Source organism: Juglans microcarpa x Juglans regia, chromosome 2D (genome assembly GCF_004785595.1).
Source record: "Juglans microcarpa x Juglans regia isolate MS1-56 chromosome 2D, Jm3101_v1.0, whole genome shotgun sequence".
Classification (NCBI taxonomy): domain Eukaryota; kingdom Viridiplantae; phylum Streptophyta; class Magnoliopsida; order Fagales; family Juglandaceae; genus Juglans; species Juglans microcarpa x Juglans regia.
Genome location: NC_054596.1, coordinates 42,899,297 through 42,920,562, shown reverse-complemented (window position 1 = coordinate 42,920,562; position 21,266 = coordinate 42,899,297). Strand labels below are relative to the sequence as shown.

The following is a 21,266-nucleotide window of genomic DNA, read 5'->3' as shown; positions in this document are numbered from 1 at the left end:
ATTCAAGTACCTCAGATAGCATGCAGCATGATTATGACACTAATGTTTGTCTGTGGCAAACATGCCTGACTTCCACTTCTAAATTCACTTGTCCACAACTGCAAAGACCATCATTAATAAAGATCAAAGATGCGTGGTTGAAACTACTTAAAAAAATAAAATCTCTCTGATTGCATGTTTTTCGATTTGACAATTGTGTCTCACCGGCAGACAAGGAATGGGTCCCTATAGACCGCCCAATGAAGGTGGTGATTGAGAAGGAGCCCATTTTGCACCCACCAATCAAGTAAAGTGATGATAATGAAGCACTCAATAATCAAGAGACTCGTTGGTGGTTAACGGGTACTACTATATTTACACATCTTATGCTTTTTTTTTTTTTTTTTTAAGAATCCCAATTTTATTAAAAATCCTAACTTATGGCGGAGGAAATCCGTGGTAACAATTCAAACACCTAGGATTCCATATAGACCAAACCCAGGCATCAAAAGAAATAAAGACCCAAAACTATTTTGTACAAACCCAATAAAAATTCTATCTTGAGCGAATATAAGGTAAAACCTATCTATCAGTATGTACAATAATTAAGATAATACTGTTAAAAAAAAAAGAAAAAACCTTTGAGAAATTGTTGGGTTCCTTCTTTTCTATTGGATTCAATCCATTTATGAACATATAATTGAAAACACACAGCTCTGCAGCACAGGTCAACAACTTTAATATTTTTGGGTTGATTATTTATATTCTTGTAAAATTGTTTACTACCTAAAAAGATAGGTCTTCCATCGAATTAATCAAAACATTATGCAGAGTTTGGCGTGGAATTGAATTTTTCTTATGAATTTATGTTACATACTAATTAGATTTAGAGAGATGCTTAATGTCAAGTTCTCTGTACCCTTATTGACTATCACTCAGGTATATAATTTTCATTACATTAATATGATTAAACAAAAGTTATACAATCACAAATACATTGAGACAGAGGTTGACCTTTTAACTCTAAATTATATAAAGAAATTCTGTATGAATTTAACATATTCCTCTAAACAAACACAGTACTTTTGGAACTGAACAGGTAGGGCAGGACAACTCACATTGTTCTTTGCAATAAATAAATAAATGGATGAATGGGGGAAGCACGAGAATTCAAGAATATTGAGTTCCAAAAAATAGACACACAAGGGTCCACATGTGACCTAAAATGCAAAGGGAAAATGGGTCCGAAGTTAGAAAAAGGCTTAAATCTAGCTTGGGCAGAAGAAGACAAGATGCAAATGCCAATGCTGCAGAAGAGTTTGATGCAGTCAAAATGTACCCCCAAAAAAGCCATAACATGGTCGGCGTGATGACAGGGAAATATGCATACAAAGTCAAGCTCTCTCATTATTATGCCTTTGCTTCATACAACTTTGTAAACTTTAGACAACAAACTATTACTACCTTCATTCATCACTCTTTGTATTTATATATTATGGTCCCAAGGTTTTAGGGAGCTCCATCTATTGGTTTGGGCCCTATACTTTCCCTTTCCTTTCCTAGTATTTTTTTTTTCTTTTTTACTGCTACATCCACAAAATAATTACACAAAACAATCACATAAATTGACGTGACTTTATCTGATATGTTAGATCTACTTTACAATAAAATTAACTTTACAATCTGACAAACGACATCAAACTACATCAGTTTATAAGATTACTTTTGTGTAATTTCTTTGTGGCTAGAGTATTTTCTAGTGAATAATGTCGACTGTTGAGTAGTTAAGATGAATAGTTGATTTTATTAAACATGTGGTTTATATTTTCCCTTTAAAATAACTTACCTAAATTCTCATGCAACTTTGTGGATCTTATTTATAACTCATTTGATAAGAGCCTGGCATAAACATGTAGGGAAGATTTCGAAAAGGCAGTCAGTGGTGGTGATAAAAATTCATATCTATCCAAATGGTATCAAAGATCATGTAAACAATCAAAGCAAATTTGAAACATTTAGATGATATTAGAGGTCATTTTCACTTGAGTTGCATAGAGATCATTTTAACCTTGGCAAGTTGCAATCTATATGAATTAGAAGCAAAGCAATATATATAATATCTCTCTCTCCCCAATAAAAATACAAGAACAAACACAAAGTTTCAAAAGGGCAATCAGTAAAGGAACTAAGGGTGATTGAAGATAAAGAGTGTCTGAGTGTGGGCCATAAAAACACTCACTTGGAGGGGACAAGAAACAACAAGATTCCTTTTTTCTTAGCTCTTTTGTACATTTGATTCCAAAACATTTTATTTAAGAGTAAGAGGAGTGGATCACTTGCAGCACTACATCGGTGGGGTATTATTCTCCCAAAGCAAGGAACCTTGTTTGTCATGAGCTGACTCAGCTCCGAGATTGGTTTTTAAATTTAACCCTTGTTAATATTGATTAATTTATGGCTCTTCTAGAAAAAAGGATCTGCTATTTTAGCATAACATCTCTCACAATTCAATATTTTAAACTTATATTGGCATGCGCATAAAGTGATGGGACAAAGCTAGCAATGGCCAGATACCAAATTCCATCAATGAGAAGATGTCTACAATTCCTTGGCATTGCTTACTTTTTTCGGTTTTCTTCCTCAATGTTATCTCTCTCTCTCTCTCTCTTTTTTGGAATAAATATAGATTTAAAATATAAAAATATATTATTTTATCCACTCAATTTGTCCATTTATTTTGACACTTCATATATTCTATTTTTTTTAATTTTTTTTTTTACTTTATAATTAAGGAAGTCATTATTTATTTATTAGTATATCGATTTCCTATTTTTTAAAAATATTTTAAAATGATAAAAAAATCTGAATAAAAAATTCTAAATAAATAAAAAAATATTTTTAACCTACTTACCACTCTGAGCGGTAGAGTAACACTACTCTTAAAATATTGTTACCTGTAGACTGCATGTTAAGATCATCTTTAAAGTTGCATAATGCTAAAAACTAAGAAGACAAGTACTTTTACCAGTTACAAAAATGAAAGTAACTCCCATTTGATTGTTTTGAGATCATTTTCGTTAGCAATTATCTTCACAATTCACTTTTCACCATACCCGAGTATCTTGACAAACTTAACTGTAGAGACTTAGATCTTTGAGACGAACAAAAGCATAAAATCACCATTTTTTTAGCAAATCAGACAATCAACTTGATAATATATTATATTGAAGATACTGTAAAAAGGCATATTATATATTGAAGATTCTATAGGGCAATTTGCAGACGTGACGAGGCTTTTAGGAGAAAAGAGGTGCATGTTAGCTGAAGTGTAAGGCACTTCTTCCAACGTCATTTATGCCTTTAATGTAAAAATTATGTTCTCTCAGCTCAACCGTGTGGGTCACTGTCCCGGAGGCAGACTAGACCCCATCTTCCTTTCAAACCAAAAAGAACCTCCATTTTCAACAGAATTACAATGTTACCACTCCATCAACAGCCATTACCACTTCTAAATTAATTCTAAATTAATTAGAGGTAACAATACGTGACACGATTTATTAACCTAATACGAATATAAAAAATGGATTTAGATTTGATCTTAATGGATTCAGATTAAAACGAGTTAATCCATTAAGACACAATTTCCTTAACGAATCACTAACGGGTCAACTCGTTATGACTCGTTAAGAAAGTTAAATTTACATTTACACCCTTAGATCTAAGATTGTAATATTAATATTTTATAATATATGTTTATCATATTTGGGATTGTAACTATAATATTATTACAATGTGTGTTTATCATATTTGTGTAATTGTATGTTTATCATATTTGGTACTGTTGAAATTTTAATATCGGTATTTTTATTGTTTGAATTGTAATTTTAGACTTGTAATTAGTTTTTTATTTTTATTTTTATATATATTGTTTATATTTTAATATTTATATAAAATCAATAAGGTCAAACGGATTGAAACAGATATATTCAACCCATTAATGTAAACAGGTCAGTTCGGGTCGATTTCGTATTCAATAATGGGTCGTGTCGTGTCAACCTGTTATCTTAATGGGTCGTGTTAGGGTTTGAAATTTTGACACAAAATCATTAACTGGTTATTGACCCATTAAGTATAATGTACATATGTTAAAACGATACGAACATGACTCGTTAACATGAATTGACACCTCTAAAATTAACATGTTGTTGCAATAATGGAATGGATGAAATAGCCTAAATGTACAACTTAGTGAAGATTAAATTGTTTGATTATCTGTTTGCAACAATTTCTATAGGTATTTTGCAGAGGTCAACTAAGATTTAATACATTTAGCCTAAAAAAAAGAAAAACTCTGGGGAGAAGCCACTGTAGTGGGAGCATCCACTACACACCCTACGTAGTATAAGTAAAATACGAAAAATACTATACAATATTCATCTTCTAAATTTGAAATTACGCACTGAGAGAGCTGATGAGAGAGAGAGGGGATATGAGAGAGAGAGACCGACGATGAGAGAGAGAGCGGAGATGAGAGAGAGAGCTGATGAGAGAGAGAGTGACGATGAGAGAGATCGAGATGAGTGAGAGAACTCGAGATGAGAGAGAGAGAGATGAGAGAGAGTCGAGGAGAGAGAGACGATGAGAGAGAGAGCCCGAGATGAGAGAGAGAGAGAGAGAGAGTCGAAGTCGAGATGAGAGAGATGATGGGATGAGAGAGACTAGAGAAGTCATCTGGTAAAAAAAATAAAAATAAAAAAAATACATGACCAAAAGCATCCACGTAGTAAGTGCATTGTGTACACCCACTACAGTGGATGTTATGTAGCATCTCTAAAAAAAAAATATAATTTAAGATTACCTTGGTCATGTGCAAGCAGCAAGCAATCTTATAGATTAGTTTTGGGTAACGTTTAACTCAACAATTCTCAAAACGTGTATTTTGTTTTAAAAAAGAGTGAGATTCATTATTAAAAAAAATATTTTTTTTTTCATGCGAATTCTATATTTATTTATTTTTTCAAATAGATTATGCATTACTTAAATACTACACGACTATAAATATCATTTCTCTTTACCGATTGAGCCGTGTCTTCTTTAAACGTGCTACTAAGTGGTTAGTTTAGCCGGCTTAGCCTTAATGGAATTGAATGAGCATTGTTAGCATAGTTTCGAGTAGAAATTATAGGGTGGACCCAATAAAGATGGATTACTATTGAATTGAGAGCTACTTCTTGATTTCTACTTTCTTTGAGTAGGTAGAAGAGGAGTACTTAGCCCTTAGGAGGGAAGAAGTTCTCCTTGATTCTACATGTTACTACGTTTGGATATTAAGAATATCTCAAGTATTCTCATTATTATTTTTTATTTTATTATTATTTTTTACCTATTTTTTTATTATTCATTACTTTTTATTTATTATTTATTATTCTATTATTATTTTTTCATTACTATTCATAAATATTTTCAATACTTCTCATATATTCTCAGTATCTAAACGTAGCCTAACCAAGGAAGGGGGAATTTCTTTGACTCGTGACTCGTGACTCGCAACCCCAACCTTTAATCTTCATTATTTTTTTAGCTTATTAGAAACTTTATTGTGTGTAGAAAGGACAGAAGTTCTGCAGATATGTATCGTCGTATTATCAAGTAGATCCAGAGCCAAAAAAGTCTTTTAATGTAAGTGTCATACACCCTCCGACCTTGTGTACAAAAGGCAGAAATCATGGAATTTGTTTTTTTACTCGAAACTCTCTCGTTTAAGTTGCAGGAAAACACAAATTAAAAGGATCATAGTATAGTCAGTGTCAGCGAGGTGCCTTGCAGCAGTTTAAACCAAAAAAAAAAAGAAAAAAAAAAGGATAAAGCAGTGCAGTTGTTAGAGATGCCATCGCATCCTCACGTATAGAATCTTATCTGCGCTTGTTAATATGCATTAACAGCAACAGTTCTATATACTATGTCCACATAAAGCAAATGACCCCGAATCATTTAATGCAACGTCCAAACGAAATACTCATATTAACTTCTGAAAATACTTTTTACTTTGCTGCATAGTAGTAATAGACCTGTTCTTTATTTATTTATTTATTTTACAATATTCTCATTAGGTTTGACGGCTGATAAGAGTAAAATTTCACTTGGATGATGAGAGAGAAGGAAGGGTCGTTGAAGCACATGAAAGTATTCTATGATAAAAGGGGTAGATATGTAGTTTCGTTAACCAGAGGGCTTTTGCAAATTTCCTATCTTTTTAGTCCACAGGTGGTTTCTCTTCAGCTGCGGACTCTGCTCTCTTTTCTCTGCTCTCTCTCTCTCTCTCTCGGTGAAAGACTCGAGTTTGATAGTGGAATTCTAACCTTGGAAACTCGTGGAGTAAGGTGGGTTTGAAAACAACCGATATTAGGATGAAACTGAAACTTTAATTATAGCTATGGTTCGTTTGCTATTGCTTTCCTCTTGAGTGCTCTGTTTTGCGGGATGTTAATTGGTATGTCAAAATCAGTTCCGTCCGGGCAAAATTTGAAAACGAAGTCATTTTCTTTTACATGTTTGAGCATTGCTTGAAAATGGGTTGGTCCCGAAGACGAAATAGAAAATGCGCAGGTAATGGATCGCTGAAATGTTTTGCGCATTTTTTCCTTTGGATTTTATTTTTTCTATTGAAGTTCTTTCCATGATGTAAGATTGAAGCTTGAACCTTTTCATCACCTCTAAATGGTTTAAACTTGGATTTCCATTGTCTGTTGTCTTTGTGTGTGCCTGAGAAAAAGGGGGGGGGGGGGGGGGGTTGGTGCATATTCAAGGAATGAGATTCTTAGTGCTGAACTTATTTGTTGATTGTACAATTTTCTGAAGAAGGATTTGGGTTGTTATGAAGGGTATCATTGGTTAGTGGCATATGTTTTTTTTTCGGGAAAAAAAAAAAAAAAAAACCTTTTTGGGGTTGATGGTGGTGAATGTAATCGATTCGAACTTGCTGAGATTCAAAGCCCCTTTGATTTTTTGACAGTGGGATGACTGCTGATTTTTTTTTTTTAACCTGGGATGGCTTATGATCCGTTAGCTGATATTAGATGGGTGAAAAATGCTGTTAATTATCTATTTCATCTTGTAGGGTTTAATCTATATGCTGAAGTGTATACTGAACTTCACCAGACCTTTTCTAATATGATGGCCTTCCAAATTTTCTTTGTAAAAGTTGCACTTATGTGATGCGTTTAATTGGTGAATTCGTTATACATTATATGCTGCTATAATTTAGAAACAAAGATAGATGAATTTTGTGAGTTAACGAAAGATCTGTTAATGTTTGATGCAGAGTGAGAATGAAGCAGCATACCATAGTAAGGGGTTAAAAGAGAATTTAAGAATGCCCGATCTTACCAGTTTTAGTTAATCAGAATTGGAGACCTCTTTTTATGTGTAGCTTAACTTGTATCTATCATAATCTTCATAATGAACTTACTTCCCATTTTCTGATTTTTTAATTTAAGTTTCAACTGGTCAATTTCTCTTCTTTGTTTATCATGTAATTGTACCTGATTGCACTCCCATGGTTGTGAATGCTTGAAACTTTCCTACTATGTATCGTTAAGTTTCCTACTTGAGTATTCATCTCTTATCTGGGTTCTGCAAGTGGTCAGAGCTAGTAGAACCCCATATAAAAGTTGAAAATTTGTGAATTTAATTTTGTAGGACCCCATATAAGAGTTAAAAGTTGACCACTTCTAACACAATTACACACCCCTTTCACATTCGCACAGTGCTATTACCAATTCATATGTAATTTATCTTCCCTTCTATCTCCAAGATAATTTTAACCCCCATCCCAAATGAAAGATTTCCCCATGTTATCAAATTCCGCCCCAGAATTTGAAGAACATGATTTTTATTCGTTCTTTTTTATTTTTTTAGGGAATGATTTGCACGATTCTGGTACTCTTTGTTGATTATGTGTAATCTGTTTATATACATTTTCTTTGGGGAGAAGTCATCTGAAATTTATGCAGTTGCTGATATTGGTTTAACCAAGGTCTGTTGTTGCCACGCAGATATTGAGCTTGTTTTATGAGAAAAAAAATCCAAGAATTTCAAATTTTCTGCCATGAATACCAAATAACAGCTACAACAGGCCGCCTTCTGGCAAGTGGGTTTTTAGTTCAGTTCCAAAAACTACTGTGCCCTGAAAAGATTCCTCAGTCAAGCGTTTTGACAGGGACTTGGCAGACTCTGCTGGTAGATTATTCTTCAATGCAAGCATCACAGCAGCACAGAAGTTCGGGCATGTCCAGTGGATTGTACTATCAACCAGTTCGAGAAGTTGAGGCCTACTGCTTGCCTCAGTTTCGAGCAATTGACCACCAGCTACACTCCATTGATGGGAGCCAAGGGACCCACTTCTTGGCTCAGAATTCCTATGAACGGTACTGCACTTTGGAGTCCTCAGCAAAGGGAAATTATGCTGTTTATACTTCCCCATCAACTGTCAGTTTCTCACCCAATGGAAGCCCAATGTCGCAGCAAGATTCTCAGTCATGCCCTGCTGACCAGCTTCATTCCCCTGACAATACCTATGGCTCTTCAATAAGTGGATCCTGCATAACTGATGAAGTAAATGACTTCAAGAACAAACTGAAAGAACTGGAAACTGTAATGATGGGTCCTGATTGCAATTTTCTTGACAGCTATGGTTGTACCTTCCAGAATGGCACAAGCAATACCTCACCAGCAATGGACAGCTGGAGACAAATATTGGAGGCAATTTCCAATAGGGATTTGAATCATATTCTCATTCTCTGTGCAAAAGCAGTATCGGAGAATGATATGTTAATGGCACAATGGTTGATGGATGAGTTACGTCAAATGGTGTCGGTTACTGGTGAACCAATCCAAAGATTGGGAGCGTACATGTTGGAAGGGCTTGTTGCACGGCTGGCCTCCTCAGGAAGTAACATTTGCCAATCGTTGAAATGTAAAGAACCAGCAAGTGCCGAGCTCCTCTCTTATATGCATATTCTTTATGAGGTTTGCCCTTACTTTAAATTTGGCTATATGTCTGCCAATGGAGCCATTGCAGAAGCCATGAAGGATGAAAACAGAGTTCACATCATTGATTTCCAAATTGCTCAGGGGAGTCAATGGTTGACTTTAATCCAGGCTTTTGCTGCTAGGCCTGGTGGACCACCCCACATCCGCATAACAGGTATAGACGATTCCATGTCAGCTTATGCTCGTGGAGGAGGACTAAGTATTGTGGGAAAGCGACTATCTAACTTTGCAAAGTCCTTTAAGGTGCCATTTGAGTTCCATGCTGCAGCAATGTCCGGTTGTCAGGTTCAGCTAGGGAATCTTGGGGTTCGATCTGGGGAAGCTCTTGCTGTGAACTTTGCTTTCATGCTACACCATATGCCCGACGAGAGTGTCAGCACTCAAAATCACAGGGACAGGATACTGAGATTGGTCAAGAGCCTGTCTCCAAAGGTGGTGACGCTTGTTGAGCAAGAATCCAACACAAATACTGCCGCATTCTATCCACGGTTCCTTGAAACACTGAACTACTACACAGCTATGTTTGAGTCGATCAATGTGACTCTTCCGAGGCAGAGTAAGAAGCGGATCAATGTGGAGCAGCACTGCTTGGCAAGGGAGGTGGTTAATATAATAGCTTGTGAGGGGCCTGATAGGGTGGAACGGCATGAGCTTCTTGGTAAGTGGAGGTCACGGTTCAAAATGGCTGGATTTACTCCATACCCTTTAAGCTCCTTGGTGAATGCCACCATTAAAACGCTGTTGGAGAACTATTGCGACAAATATAGGCTTGAAGAAAGAGATGAAGCTCTTTATCTTGGTTGGATGAACAGAGATTTGGTTGCTTCTTGTGCATGGAAGTGAAAACTGGCACCGGTAGATGCCATATCTTAGGATTGGAGCAAAAAGCGGAGGTAGAACATGTAGTTTTGGTCCCTTTTTTATTTTGTAAGCTGCTGACTGTTATGAAGAAGGTGCCTTCCTGTGTGTACCTATTATTATAGATCAACCTTGGCCATTAAAAAAATACCTTGGCCATTTTCATCGAGACCATTTCGAAGTCCTGAACTTTCTTGGTTGCGGGTTGAGAGAGAAACCAATTTCCGGTGAGATTGCGTGTTCCTGATGGGATTTACTTTGAGTAATTTGACATAAATGTTATATTCCAAGAAGGTTAAATGCTGGTTTTGGCAAAGTGTCTTCTGTGATCCCGGCTACTATACTCTCTCTCTCTCTCTCGGGGTGGATAAGGTGCATGACCTAGACACGAAACAAATTGCCCTTACATACACAATGAGAATGCTTGTTTGCCCACACTTCTGCATATAACAACATAACGGATGGTATTAGACAGATCAGTGTTGATATTTCTATCGTATTGCATGATCATACCCATCTTCCATGCAAGAATAAGATCTTAATGAATGACACATCAAGACATTATATAATGCAGGAGGGGTAGCAAAAAAACACAGTGATGACGCTGTTAACGAGAAGTAGCTGAAACAGAGCTCATATATTCGTGGAACTGGCTTTGGTCCAGATCATTAGATGCTCACCCCCAAGAAAAAAGAGGAAGGCAAGGAAAAATGAAAGCTCCCTACTTGTCATATGCCCGTGCTGATCATGTCGAGAGACACCATGACGAGAGCATTTGTGACTTTCTGGAACCAGAGCTTCATCAGTCAGCTTTGGACAGGTCCTCATATCAGAATTAAGGAATAAGTTTCTAGGATAGCAGACATCGGCATGAACTCATATCTGTGAGACTATCCCACTAATGACCCCTCTCTGTAGGGAAAAACCGCCACGACACGTTAAGAACTAAGAAGAAAGTACGTTCTTTGTAATGAGCAAAGTGATTAATTTTGTTTTTCCCTTTCACATGCTTACAAAAATTGCAGAAACGTCAGATGCATAATTAGTGAAACTAGACTGACGATTTTAGGTCTTCAAGAAATGTTTGAATAATGATATTTGGCACCTTCATTTTCCTCTTGCATTTAATGGTAAAGGGGAGCCGAAAACACTGAGAAAGCAACCGAAACAGCATTTGAAATTCCAAAATCAGTGGATGCTGACTTTCTAGAATAAACTAGGTATATTGCTTGATTGAGATCGAAGCATAAATCCCTTGTGCAACTTAAAAAGGTTCTGTATTGCTTGAGTTCTCGAGATCTAAGATGAGGTCATTCTAATATCTGTGAGACTTACCAAACCCTGAAGGAATTACAATCTTTTATAAAGTATAAACCACCATGAATGAATGCAGGTACGTACTTGTGTACAAAAAATCCTTGAAACTCAAGACCAAAACATACCTATACGCGTGTGTGCATACCCACGAATATAAGTAACGAATGTTAAGATATAAAATAAAAATCTACCTCTTCCCATGAGCTTAAACTTTTGGGACAAGTGGTGACTTCACATGGTATCAGAGCAGAGGTCCTGAGTTCGAACCCTGATTCTACACTTTATCCCATTTAATTAAATATTCCACTTGTTGGGCCTACTCATTGAAGGGAAGTCTGGCCCACAAGTGAGGGGGAGTGTTAAGATATAAAATAAAAATCTACCTCTTCCCATGAGCTCAAGCTGTTGGGACAAATGGTGATTTCACAACGAATACGGCCTAAATTAGTGTAATAGTATTTCTTTACATGAGTTCTTATTGGGATTGAGAGTTGTTTGGAAAAAGCAAGCAAAGCTCCTCCTCCCAAAGAGCCCGAATTTCAGAAGCCGTGCCGTGCCGTCTTGGTTGGTTACCATATGCCACAAAACTTCATCCGCACGTCAAGTTCATTTCTCCCTTCTATCATATTTTATTCATATTATTTCTATTGTTTTCCGTCTTTCAATCTTCTTTTCTATTTCCCAACACACCCTTTCCATTTTTTCCATGAGATCCCCACCAGCTCCATTAATATTCTATACGAAGCATCTTTCTAATACATGTACATTTTACTCCCAAAACCTCCATCAATCAATCTTATCGGTTAGTATTTTGAACATCATGCCCAATAAGAGATGATCTACGTGATCACAGGAGTTCATTTACACCAATTGATGTTGATTGCAAGATCAGATTGACTAATCAGAAAATCATACGACTTATATAATACCTTTTAATCATAAAACAAGCTTGCAGTGCAAGCCACATATGTTAGGATGCCTCCATATTTTGCTAACCAAGGCCAAGTGTATGTATGATATTCAAACTTTCCACCACTCGAGAACGTTTTTGAAGCCTTAAAATTTGGCTATCAAGTTTCACTCGTGTGCATTAGACTTTGACTACAAAATGAAATTCACGAATGTGTGTGCAGACAAGCAGATCAAGCCACCTCTTTTCTCTCTTCCATTCTATTTTATTCCGCTGGTTTTCTGGGTTCTAGAAGCTCCAGTGCTCTTTTATTATGATTGTTGAGACGGGTTTCTACCATTTATGGCCATCAAAAGAGAGAGATTCAGAAGCATATGTTTACTCGATTGCTTTCTCTAGTTCCACTTTCAGTCAACAGTAGTTTGAGAGCAGTTGTATGAGCTTACTAATGGAAGTTGTGAGCACGAAAGATAGTTCAGTGGCCTCAAGTCCTTTCTCTTCACCTAACATCAGGGCCTTGCTCAAGATCAAAATTATGTCATGGTAAGGTTATTGGTTCGGTAGTGATTATTTACCTTTCTGATTAGCATGCATTGCAAATGTTCTTCTGAATTCGTGATGTTGGTTGGATCTTTGTCTCAGGAGCCAAGAGACTGGTTTGCCGGTTTCTCTTCGTGTTCGAGTTGGTGATAGAATATTCAACCTGCACAAGGTATGAAAACTGTCAAATATAAGTTCAATCTAGTGAAAAGTGTCTGTTATTGCATATACCAACAAAAATATTTGCAGCTTTGTTTGTGAAAGTAAAGATCTCAATTTAGAACCTTTACTATGCCCCACAAAGCAGGGTTTCTTGCGTTCTTCAGAATTGTGTAAGATTTAATAGGATTGAATGTAGTAGCACAAGCTTACTTTTAGGTTCTCTTCATTGTTGTGTTTACAGAACCCATTGTCTTCGAAGAGTGGATACTTCAAGAAAAGAATAGACAACTCGGCCAATGTTGAGCTACCACAAGATTTCCCCGGGGGACCAGATATGTTTGAAATGATTGTGCTATTCGTCTATGGTTCTTCCACATTGGTCGACCCTTTTAATGTAGCAGCGCTGCGATGTGCAGCAGAGTTTCTTGAGATGACAGAAGATTACTGCTCCAGTAACCTCTGTGAGCGGTTTGATCTCTATCTGAACCAAGTGGTTCTGCAAAGTTGGGATGACACCCTGATTGTGCTTCAAAAGTGCCAAACGTTGCTTCCATGGTCTGAGGAGCTGCTGATAGTTAGCCGCTGCATCGAGTCTCTGGCCTTCATGGCTTGCATGGAGATTCTTGACCCAGAGAGGAGACGGGACCAACCAGTTGTCACATTGGAGGCATTGGCCAGCCAAGCTTGGAACTGTGAAACAGTGAAGGAGATAGTGAGCAAGGACCTCTGGATCAAGGATCTGATAGCTTTACCGTTTGGATTCTTCAAAAGAATAATAGGATCTTTAAGAAGACAAGGTATGAAAGAAAAATATGTAAGCCCTCTCCTTGTTTTCTATGCAAACAAATGGGTACTCTCCAAGAAGACACGCCAATTTTGGGAGAAATCCACTGAGAAAATAGGGAATGATGACACAAATAACAAAGTTGCAGCAATCCTCCACGGCATACTTAATCTGCTGCCCATGGGGGAGAAAGCTGGTAGAGCTATTCCTGTCGGATTTTACTTTGCACTGCTTTCTAGATCCCTTGAAGTTGGTTTGAGAGGTGATAATAAGGTCAAGTTGCAAGATCAGATAGCGTGTATGTTGCACTTTGCTCAAGTGGAAGATTTTGCCCTACCGAAAATTGGAACAGAGTCAATTTCTTCTAGCATGGAGTTGGCTGCAATGGAGAGCATAATGTCAACATATGTATCATCTAACTTGGATACGAACCATACTCCTTCGGAAAGCAACTCAATAGTTGCAGAGTTATGGGATGCATATCTCTCCCATATAGCTCCAGATCCAAACATGGGACCTGAAAGATTCATGGAACTCATTGAAAGAATACCAATCCCTTGCAGACAGAGCCATGATCAACTTTACAGGGCAACGAACACATTCCTACAAGTAAGCTTTCACAAATCCCAGCTTTCCTTTAAGATGCAACTTAGATGAAATTATATCACATTGAAGTCTAACACGTATCAAAGAATGATTGGTTATGTTTGCTTGGATGATGATCCTAGAGCAACAGACCAATACAATTTTGGAATTGACAAAGCAATTGAAACCAAGTTGTGCAGCTTCTTGGCTACAAAAATGAAACAAATTCATGATGTTTAAAAATTACATGTCTGAATACATAAGATAATTATATAAAGTTTGATTCCCTAATAATGGTATATTTCTTTTCTTCAGGCACATCCAAGTATATCACAGGAAAAGAAGGCGGCAGTCTGCAAGTATCTCAACTGCCAAAAACTGTCACAAGAGGCATGCATCGAAGCTGTTCAAAATGAGTCAATGCCACTACGTTTGATTGTCAAGGCACTTTTTGTTCAGCAGCTCAACACACACCAAGTTTTCAAAGAATGCTCAGACTCATTTAGGTATACACATTGTGGAGAGTTCTCTGGAAGCCTCTCAAGCTCTAGGTGTCCAAACTCCAAAAGCCAGAATCTAGGAGAAAGTCCATACATGGATGGAGTAGAGCCAAGCAGTAGACCTTTGAGTCTCTTGTTACAAAAAGATCTTCCGACACAGAGGCCTGAGTTTTCAAGAAAGGAATACGAGTCCACAAGCTTGAGAATTCAGAATCTTGAACAAGAGCTCATGTCCTTGAAGAGGAGCCTTCAATGGCAGAACCATTCAAAGACAACAGAACCAATTTCAAACAAAACACAGAGCATCAAACCATATGGTGTGGAAACTAGATCTCTGAGCAAAAAGAGGAACCCTCTAGAACAAGTGACAGGTTGCATTGGCTCTGTGAACTTTGCTTCGCAAAGAAAGTATGCCAGTCGACTACTGAAGGTCTTTCACCACATTACCTTATTTGGAAGTAGGAAAACGAAGAGAAAGTCAAGTGCTCATGGTCTATGGTCCAAGTTAATGTAGCAGAATAACTATCAGCATAAAATGCATGTAATTGATCCTCTCTGGATCTAGTTGGGGAAAAGGAAATAAGATGTACGATTACATACAAGATCTTTATTATGAGAATACATAAAGAAATGCATGCAACCAATAACAAATATTAATGTCAAAATGGCAATGTGCATATTTACAAAGAGATTCAACAAGTAGATGTGGAGCAAGACAATAGGACCTCTCTATCAACTCATTAAACCAACATCATAGTGAATGAATTATCACAACAAATGGAAGAACACGACTTTTTGTGCTAAACATAATACAATACATCTCCACCAATAAGTGGATTTAACTCTATCCCATATACATAACGACAGGAAAACTTCAAATGAAAATGTCCAAATTCCTCATCCAGGCAACTGACTGAAAAAATATGAGCCAAGAGAAATATAGGGAGCTTTAAACAAGCCATATATGTTACTAAACAACTGAAGTTGCCTCAATAAAGGAATCACTCTTAACTTTGTAGGGTTCAAGAACATTCCTTGCTGCTTCCATGACAACTTGTCCATTGGCATAGTGCTGGCGACAGACAGGCATGTAGACATCAGCCCCACCAATAAGTTCCGTCTGTGTCTCTTTTGTCTTTCTCAAAGTAAAGAAAGCTCGTTTGCCACAGATTTCACAACGAGCTGTCAACTTGGTTACAGAATCCGCAAGGGGTATTATGTCAAGTACTGAACCAAAGCTCCTTCTGCCAATTATAGTTATGTGCGGGTCAAATGGGAAGCAATAGCATGCCAAACAATCAACGAAAGAAAGCTGTGGAAACAGGTAGAAGGCTATAGATACTACAAGAGGTCACTACAAAAAAATAATCTTATTGGAAAAAAAATGAAAATCATATTTGTAGAGCACCTCAAGTTATCCCCATCCAGGCCTGCAACAACTACAGTTTTCCCATCATGATCAGCAGCCTTACAGCAAAAATCATAGAGATCCTCAAAAAATTGAGCTTCATCAATACCAATTACATCCAGCTGTCAACATAATATAATATCAGATCAGCAACATTCAAAGCAACAGTTTTAAACACGAAGCAACACTCAAGAGACTTTGCAACACGAAGGTAAAATGTCACCATCACTTCAACTATATCCTCCCCATACACTGGATATGCATGTTAATTAAACTATTCCTCCTACATGTAAATCAAACTGGATAAAAGCCTAAAACTAATTCTACTAAAAGCTTCATCCCTCTGCCTGCCACTCCGCACCAAAACCCTGCACAATTTAGTAAGAGTTTCAAACAAATGTAGAACAGAGTACGTTTATTGATTTGAGCCCTTCTACATTTTCTTATAAGTAATTTAGCCCTTTTAACAGTTGATAATCTTACAAAGTTTTGAGCAATCAATTGGTGTGACCCATACATCACAACAATCATTAAATTCTAGGTGTTCTATCCTTATCTATAAGGAACCAAATATTACACACCCAGTGTACCCGTTTTAAACTGAGCGTTAAATTATTACTTCATATATCAATAGGCTTAAAAACCATCAATATCTAGCAGTTCATTCATTGAAATACCTAGTAACTGAGAATAAAGAAAAACAACATAGTTAAAGAAAAAGTAGAACCCAACAAAAATACAATACAATTTTTTTTTTCAACTCAAGAATCACCTTTTCATAAGCATCATCTCCAAACTTCTGTCTAAACGACAACAGATCTGGCAATGCCAAGCAAGGAAATTTCATCCCATCGTGCGTCACGACTGAATCTATAGCATATCTTGTATCCTTGCTTGATTTTATTATTGCAATATTCCTGCACAAATTCACTTTTGTGTAAAAGACCAAACTCACTTTTACAAAAGCTTCAAATTTAACTATATAATAAATTAGTCTTTGCTAACTTCAACTTAATCTAAACATGAGCCTAAACAATTGAACTAAAAATACGATCTTATTGAACAAAACTTCGCATCCATAGCGAAAACCCATCAGTAGACCAAGGTTAACCAATCCATTTAAAGAGCAGAGTATTAGAATTAGTTTGTAACAGAGCAACCGAATTAAACTATGAATTTCAGCAAAATTGTAAATTGCCTAATATACCTGCCAGTGCTGCCCATGGACTTGATCCGGTGGAGCAGAGCGGTGGTTTTGCCAGCGAACATGGGGCCCACGATGACATGGACTTCGCCGGAAGTCCGGACATGAGGATCACAGCTATTGTTCATGGAAATTGAGGACTTGAAGGAGGCCATGGAAGCAGTGGTCGAGAGACGAAATCCGGGACCTTTGAGAAATGGGAATTGGGGGAACTTGAAGACGTTGAAGGGGTCGATAGAACGAGTAGTGGGTTGGTGGAGATGGAAAGGGAGGGAGTCCATGTTCGAAATAAATACGCAAAAATGAATATTTGAATTTTGATTTTAGGGTTTGAAAGTGAACTTTGGAGGGAATTGGGGGTGTTTTTGGAGGGGCTTCGATTTTGGAGGGAAAATTTTGGGGGCAACGTGGGAATTAACGTTAACGGCAACATCGTTGTCTTGTACACGCCTATCTATTTTATAAGGTTAAAGTTAAACAACAACAACCTCTTTTATCATCACCACAATATTCTTTTTAGAACAATTCTACGAAACAGTATGTAGCTGTAACACACCTCACAATTTTTTTTTTTTTCTATACCGCAGTACATGAGGTGTGCTGCGGTTATGGGCTGATACGAATAATTTTCCTTCTTTTTATATATGAAAAAAACACATGACAACTATTGGCTCAGGCTGGCCCTTATTCTCCCTCCTCTTCTATTTGCAGATTTTAGATCATCTTCAAAGGTAAACTTGATTGGTAGTGTATCTTGGGCAAATAATTTAACAGGGTTGAGAGCTGTAGTGGATGGATTAATTGCATTGCAGCTTTGTATGAGGTGGTGGTGAATTGGCTGAAGGGTAGGTTGGGATTGTGTTCATTTGGCCTGCTTAGGCTCATGTTCTAAGACAGACAGAACATTACTATGTTTATGCCATGTTTATTTGATCAGGTTCAGGATATTCCAAAGGATGTTAGAAATCAGTTGGTTGTGGATAAAGCTGGCCTACCTGCCTTGAGGTGTCGATAATATCCTTGCACGGTGAAAGAGAGATTGTACAAACTTCTCTGTTTTTTGCTACCTTTGAATCAAGGCTTATCTTACATCCTTTCTCTAAGCTCCGGAAAGTTGTTCTTTGCTTTCTCTAAGTTTTTTGGCCATTCTTCCAACAACGAAGCTGAGTTAGGGACGGTTTTAGAAGGTTTGTTGTTGTGCAAGCAAATGGGCTTTTTGTTCATTGACATGTGTGATTCTTGGGTGGTGGTGTTTTGGATTTTGGCTAGAGATTGTACAGTTTGGTATATTTAGGATTTTTGAGATAAGATGTTATTCCTTCTAGATGACTTTGTGTTCTCTATTCATCATTGTTCTAGAAAGTGTAATAAAGTGGCTGATTCCCTAGCACGAAGGGGTGTGTTGGGTGAGAATAAGCTGTTCAGAGAAGTTGGCCAGCTTACATGTGAGATAAGAGGTTTGTACCTTTGTATAGGTTGGATAAGTTGGGTTTGGGTAGGGGTGTCAAATCGTGTTAACGGGTCGTGTTCGTGTTTTGTCAAGACATGTATATTATACTATATAGGTCGACCCTAACTCGACTCGTTAAGGTTATCGTGTCAAGATCTCAAACCCTAACACGACCTATTAACATAACGGGTAGTGTCGTGTCAACCCGTTTTGACCCATTTATATAAATAGATTGAAAAGACCCAAAATTAACCCATTTGATCTAGTTAAATTTAGTATAATTTTATATAAATGTTAAAATCACAATATCTATAAAAAATATAAAACTAACTACAAGTCTAAAATGACAATCCAAACAATAAAAATATCGAAATTAAAATCCCAAAAATTTTATTTTTTAAGTATAAGGGTATAATTGTAATTTTAACTTTTTTAACAGGTCATAATGGGTTATAACAGGTCATAACGGGTTGACCCGTTATCAACCTGTTAAGCTATCGTGTCTTAACGGGTCAACCCGTTTTGACCCGAACCTGTTAAGGCTAAACCCTAATCTACTTTTATCATGTCTTGTTCGTGTTGGGTTAACGGGTCGTATCACATATTGTCACCCCTAGATTTGGCCTCTATCCGTAGCAACTAGAGTATACTTTTTTGTTCAGGATGGTTTGGGCGAGTTGGTTTTTATTGTGGGTTGGGATTTATTGTTATTGAAGGCCTTCATTCGTCATAAATGAAAGTTAATAAAGTTTAAGAGGTGCCGTCCTCCCTTTTATTTAAAAAAAAATGGCTAAAGGTGCCCCGATATAAATATCATACTTGATATGCCTAAGGTCTATATATAAGAGATGTATTAAGGTTAAAGGTGGACTCAAGGAAACATGAATCTCACAAAAATGATGAATTCTTAAGGTTTAGAGGAATTACTTGGTGCCTGCGCTTCTTCTAATAACATGTCAAACGGTCAAAGTTCCAAACTTTCTAAATGGGTAAACATTTTATTTGATAATGGATGCCATGATCTGATTGAGTCCCAAAAAGCAAACTGCATGCAAGCAAGCAAGATGGTTAAATTATAATGAGAATCAAGGAGACAAAAAAGCAATCCACTTTGAAACCCATATTATATATATGCATGTGATGCATCTTTGCCTTTATTACCAACCCCAAACCAGTGCAGACTGGATACCAACAATTTAACCCACCAACCCAAGGTCCTAAGCAGATGTGTTATACCAAGATGACCTTTTTCCTTTATGTTTGAAAGATAGCTAAGATAGGCTTCTGATGGAGTAACTAAGGGTGCCATGGTCAATTCAAATGGTCTTTAAAGAAAAAAGAGAAAGGTATAAATACGAGAGAAATAGCTGGAGCTTCTAGGCCAGCTACTGCTACCGACCAAAGTGACTTTCGTGAGAAGCACGATATTGAAAGATGCTTATTGCTAATCATATTCCACAATCCAAATGTAATAAGATTTACCCTCCCCTCGGAAACCACATCAGAAATTGAAATGCCTGTGTGACTGTGCGTGCGTGTTCTTCTTTCGACTTTTAGACCATGTTAAATGGGCCAATCTTTCTGGACGCTAACCAAAAGATAAGTATATGCATCACACAGATCAAGAGGACAGTGCATTTGGATTCCTACAAATTCTTTGATTGAGCTTTTAAGGTTTAGAGTGAGAGAGAAATAAATAAATAAAGTCAACTATACAACATCTATAGTTGTATGAGTTAATTACTCAAATAGCATTAAGGCTCGGTTTAGATAGTGAGTTGAGATAAGATGAGATGAAAGTTGAATATAATTTTATTAGAATATTATTTTTATTTCGAGATTTAAAATTAATTGAATTGTTTATTGTATTGTATTTGAAAATTTAAAAAAATTGTAATAATTAGATGAGATGAGTTGAGATGGTTTCACTATCCAAACCAGACCTAAATGTTACGAAACTTATTTCATATTTCTATCTCTCTCTCACTATAGATTCTAGAGTTCGATCAATAATTCAAAACTTGGTCAAAAACTTAGAATCTCAACCCTATATGCATCAAGATGTTGTCATGAAAAACATCTCAAATAAGATTTGTTGGATTTGTAAAACTGATTGACATTACTTATGGAAGAGGTGCAACGGTAATTAATGATTCGGTTTGGGTCAATGAATTCATAACTTCGGGGCACATACCATAAGCCTCTAACTAGCTAGGTGAGATGAGACTTCATTCCCCAAAAATAGAGAAATTATATGTCAAAAGGAGGAATTGTATGTTTCTTGAAATGAATGGAGTAGAAAACTAAGCTTCATTGGTGAGATGGTAACTGGGTTAGCTGGACATAAGAAAAACAGATGCCTAGAGAAGAACGATAAAAGCCTTTAAAATAAACATATAAAAGAAGTGGGGTGGGGCATGTACAAGAACTTGTCAAATTCAAAGGCATTTCTTGGCTTAAAGCTTCTAGTACAGGCTTTCATGAGAAGTTCCAATGGTCTCATCAATTGTTTCTTAAC

At 36.8% G+C, this 21,266-nt stretch overlaps 3 protein-coding genes and 1 long non-coding RNA gene across 4 annotated transcripts in view; 2 read left to right on the top strand and 2 right to left on the bottom strand.

The window, feature by feature from the left end:
* The window catches only part of LOC121250442, a 32,174-nt gene extending 11,292 nt beyond the window's left edge, over nt 1-20,882 (bottom strand). Inside the window, exons 1-2 of the long non-coding RNA XR_005937787.1 lie at nt 20,872-20,882; nt 11,417-11,584 (exon numbers count right to left, since the gene is read on the bottom strand). This is a non-coding gene — a long non-coding RNA (uncharacterized LOC121250442). The remainder of the gene's footprint in view (nt 1-11,416; nt 11,585-20,871) is intronic.
* Nucleotides 5,697-10,181, top strand: LOC121250439 (scarecrow-like transcription factor PAT1). Its single transcript, XM_041149571.1, has 2 exons — nt 5,697-6,359; nt 8,034-10,181. The coding sequence occupies exon 2, from the start codon at nt 8,050-8,052 to the stop codon at nt 9,871-9,873; it is 1,824 nt and encodes a 607-aa protein (XP_041005505.1). The 5' UTR covers nt 5,697-6,359; nt 8,034-8,049; the 3' UTR covers nt 9,874-10,181.
* LOC121250441 (BTB/POZ domain-containing protein At5g48130-like) lies at nt 12,552-15,285 on the top strand. Its single transcript, XM_041149573.1, has 4 exons — nt 12,552-12,658; nt 12,758-12,827; nt 13,059-14,210; nt 14,502-15,285. Exons 1-4 carry the CDS (start codon nt 12,552-12,554, stop codon nt 15,198-15,200), a joined length of 2,028 nt encoding a protein of 675 aa, XP_041005507.1. The 3' UTR covers nt 15,201-15,285.
* LOC121250440 (thymidine kinase a) lies at nt 15,318-17,736 on the bottom strand. The gene is made up of 4 exons (XM_041149572.1): nt 17,302-17,736; nt 16,867-17,011; nt 16,095-16,216; nt 15,318-15,930 (listed from the first exon to the last, which is right to left on the bottom strand). The coding sequence occupies exons 1-4, from the start codon at nt 17,577-17,579 to the stop codon at nt 15,657-15,659; spliced, it is 819 nt and encodes a 272-aa protein (XP_041005506.1). The 5' UTR covers nt 17,580-17,736; the 3' UTR covers nt 15,318-15,656.
* Nucleotides 20,883-21,266: the final 384 nt, after the last annotated feature.

Bases quoted from the DNA above. Each gene is read 5' to 3' on its own strand.
- LOC121250439 (XM_041149571.1), top strand. From the start codon at position 8,050: ATGAGAAAAAAAATCCAAGAATTTCAAATTTTCTGCCATGAATACCAA.
- LOC121250441 (XM_041149573.1), top strand. From the start codon at position 12,552: ATGAGCTTACTAATGGAAGTTGTGAGCACGAAAGATAGTTCAGTGGCC. The intron at 12,659-12,757 runs GTAAGGTTATTG...TCTTTGTCTCAG, and splicing joins AAGATCAAAATTATGTCATG to GAGCCAAGAGACTGGTTTGC. The intron at 14,211-14,501 runs GTAAGCTTTCAC...TCTTTTCTTCAG, and splicing joins CAACGAACACATTCCTACAA to GCACATCCAAGTATATCACA.
- LOC121250440 (XM_041149572.1), bottom strand. From the start codon at position 17,579: ATGGACTCCCTCCCTTTCCATCTCCACCAACCCACTACTCGTTCTATC. The intron at 17,012-17,301 runs GTATATTAGGCA...GAATTTGTGCAG, and splicing joins TCCATGGGCAGCACTGGCAG to GAATATTGCAATAATAAAAT. The intron at 15,931-16,094 runs GTGCTCTACAAA...TATAATTGGCAG, and splicing joins CTGGATGGGGATAACTTGAG to AAGGAGCTTTGGTTCAGTAC.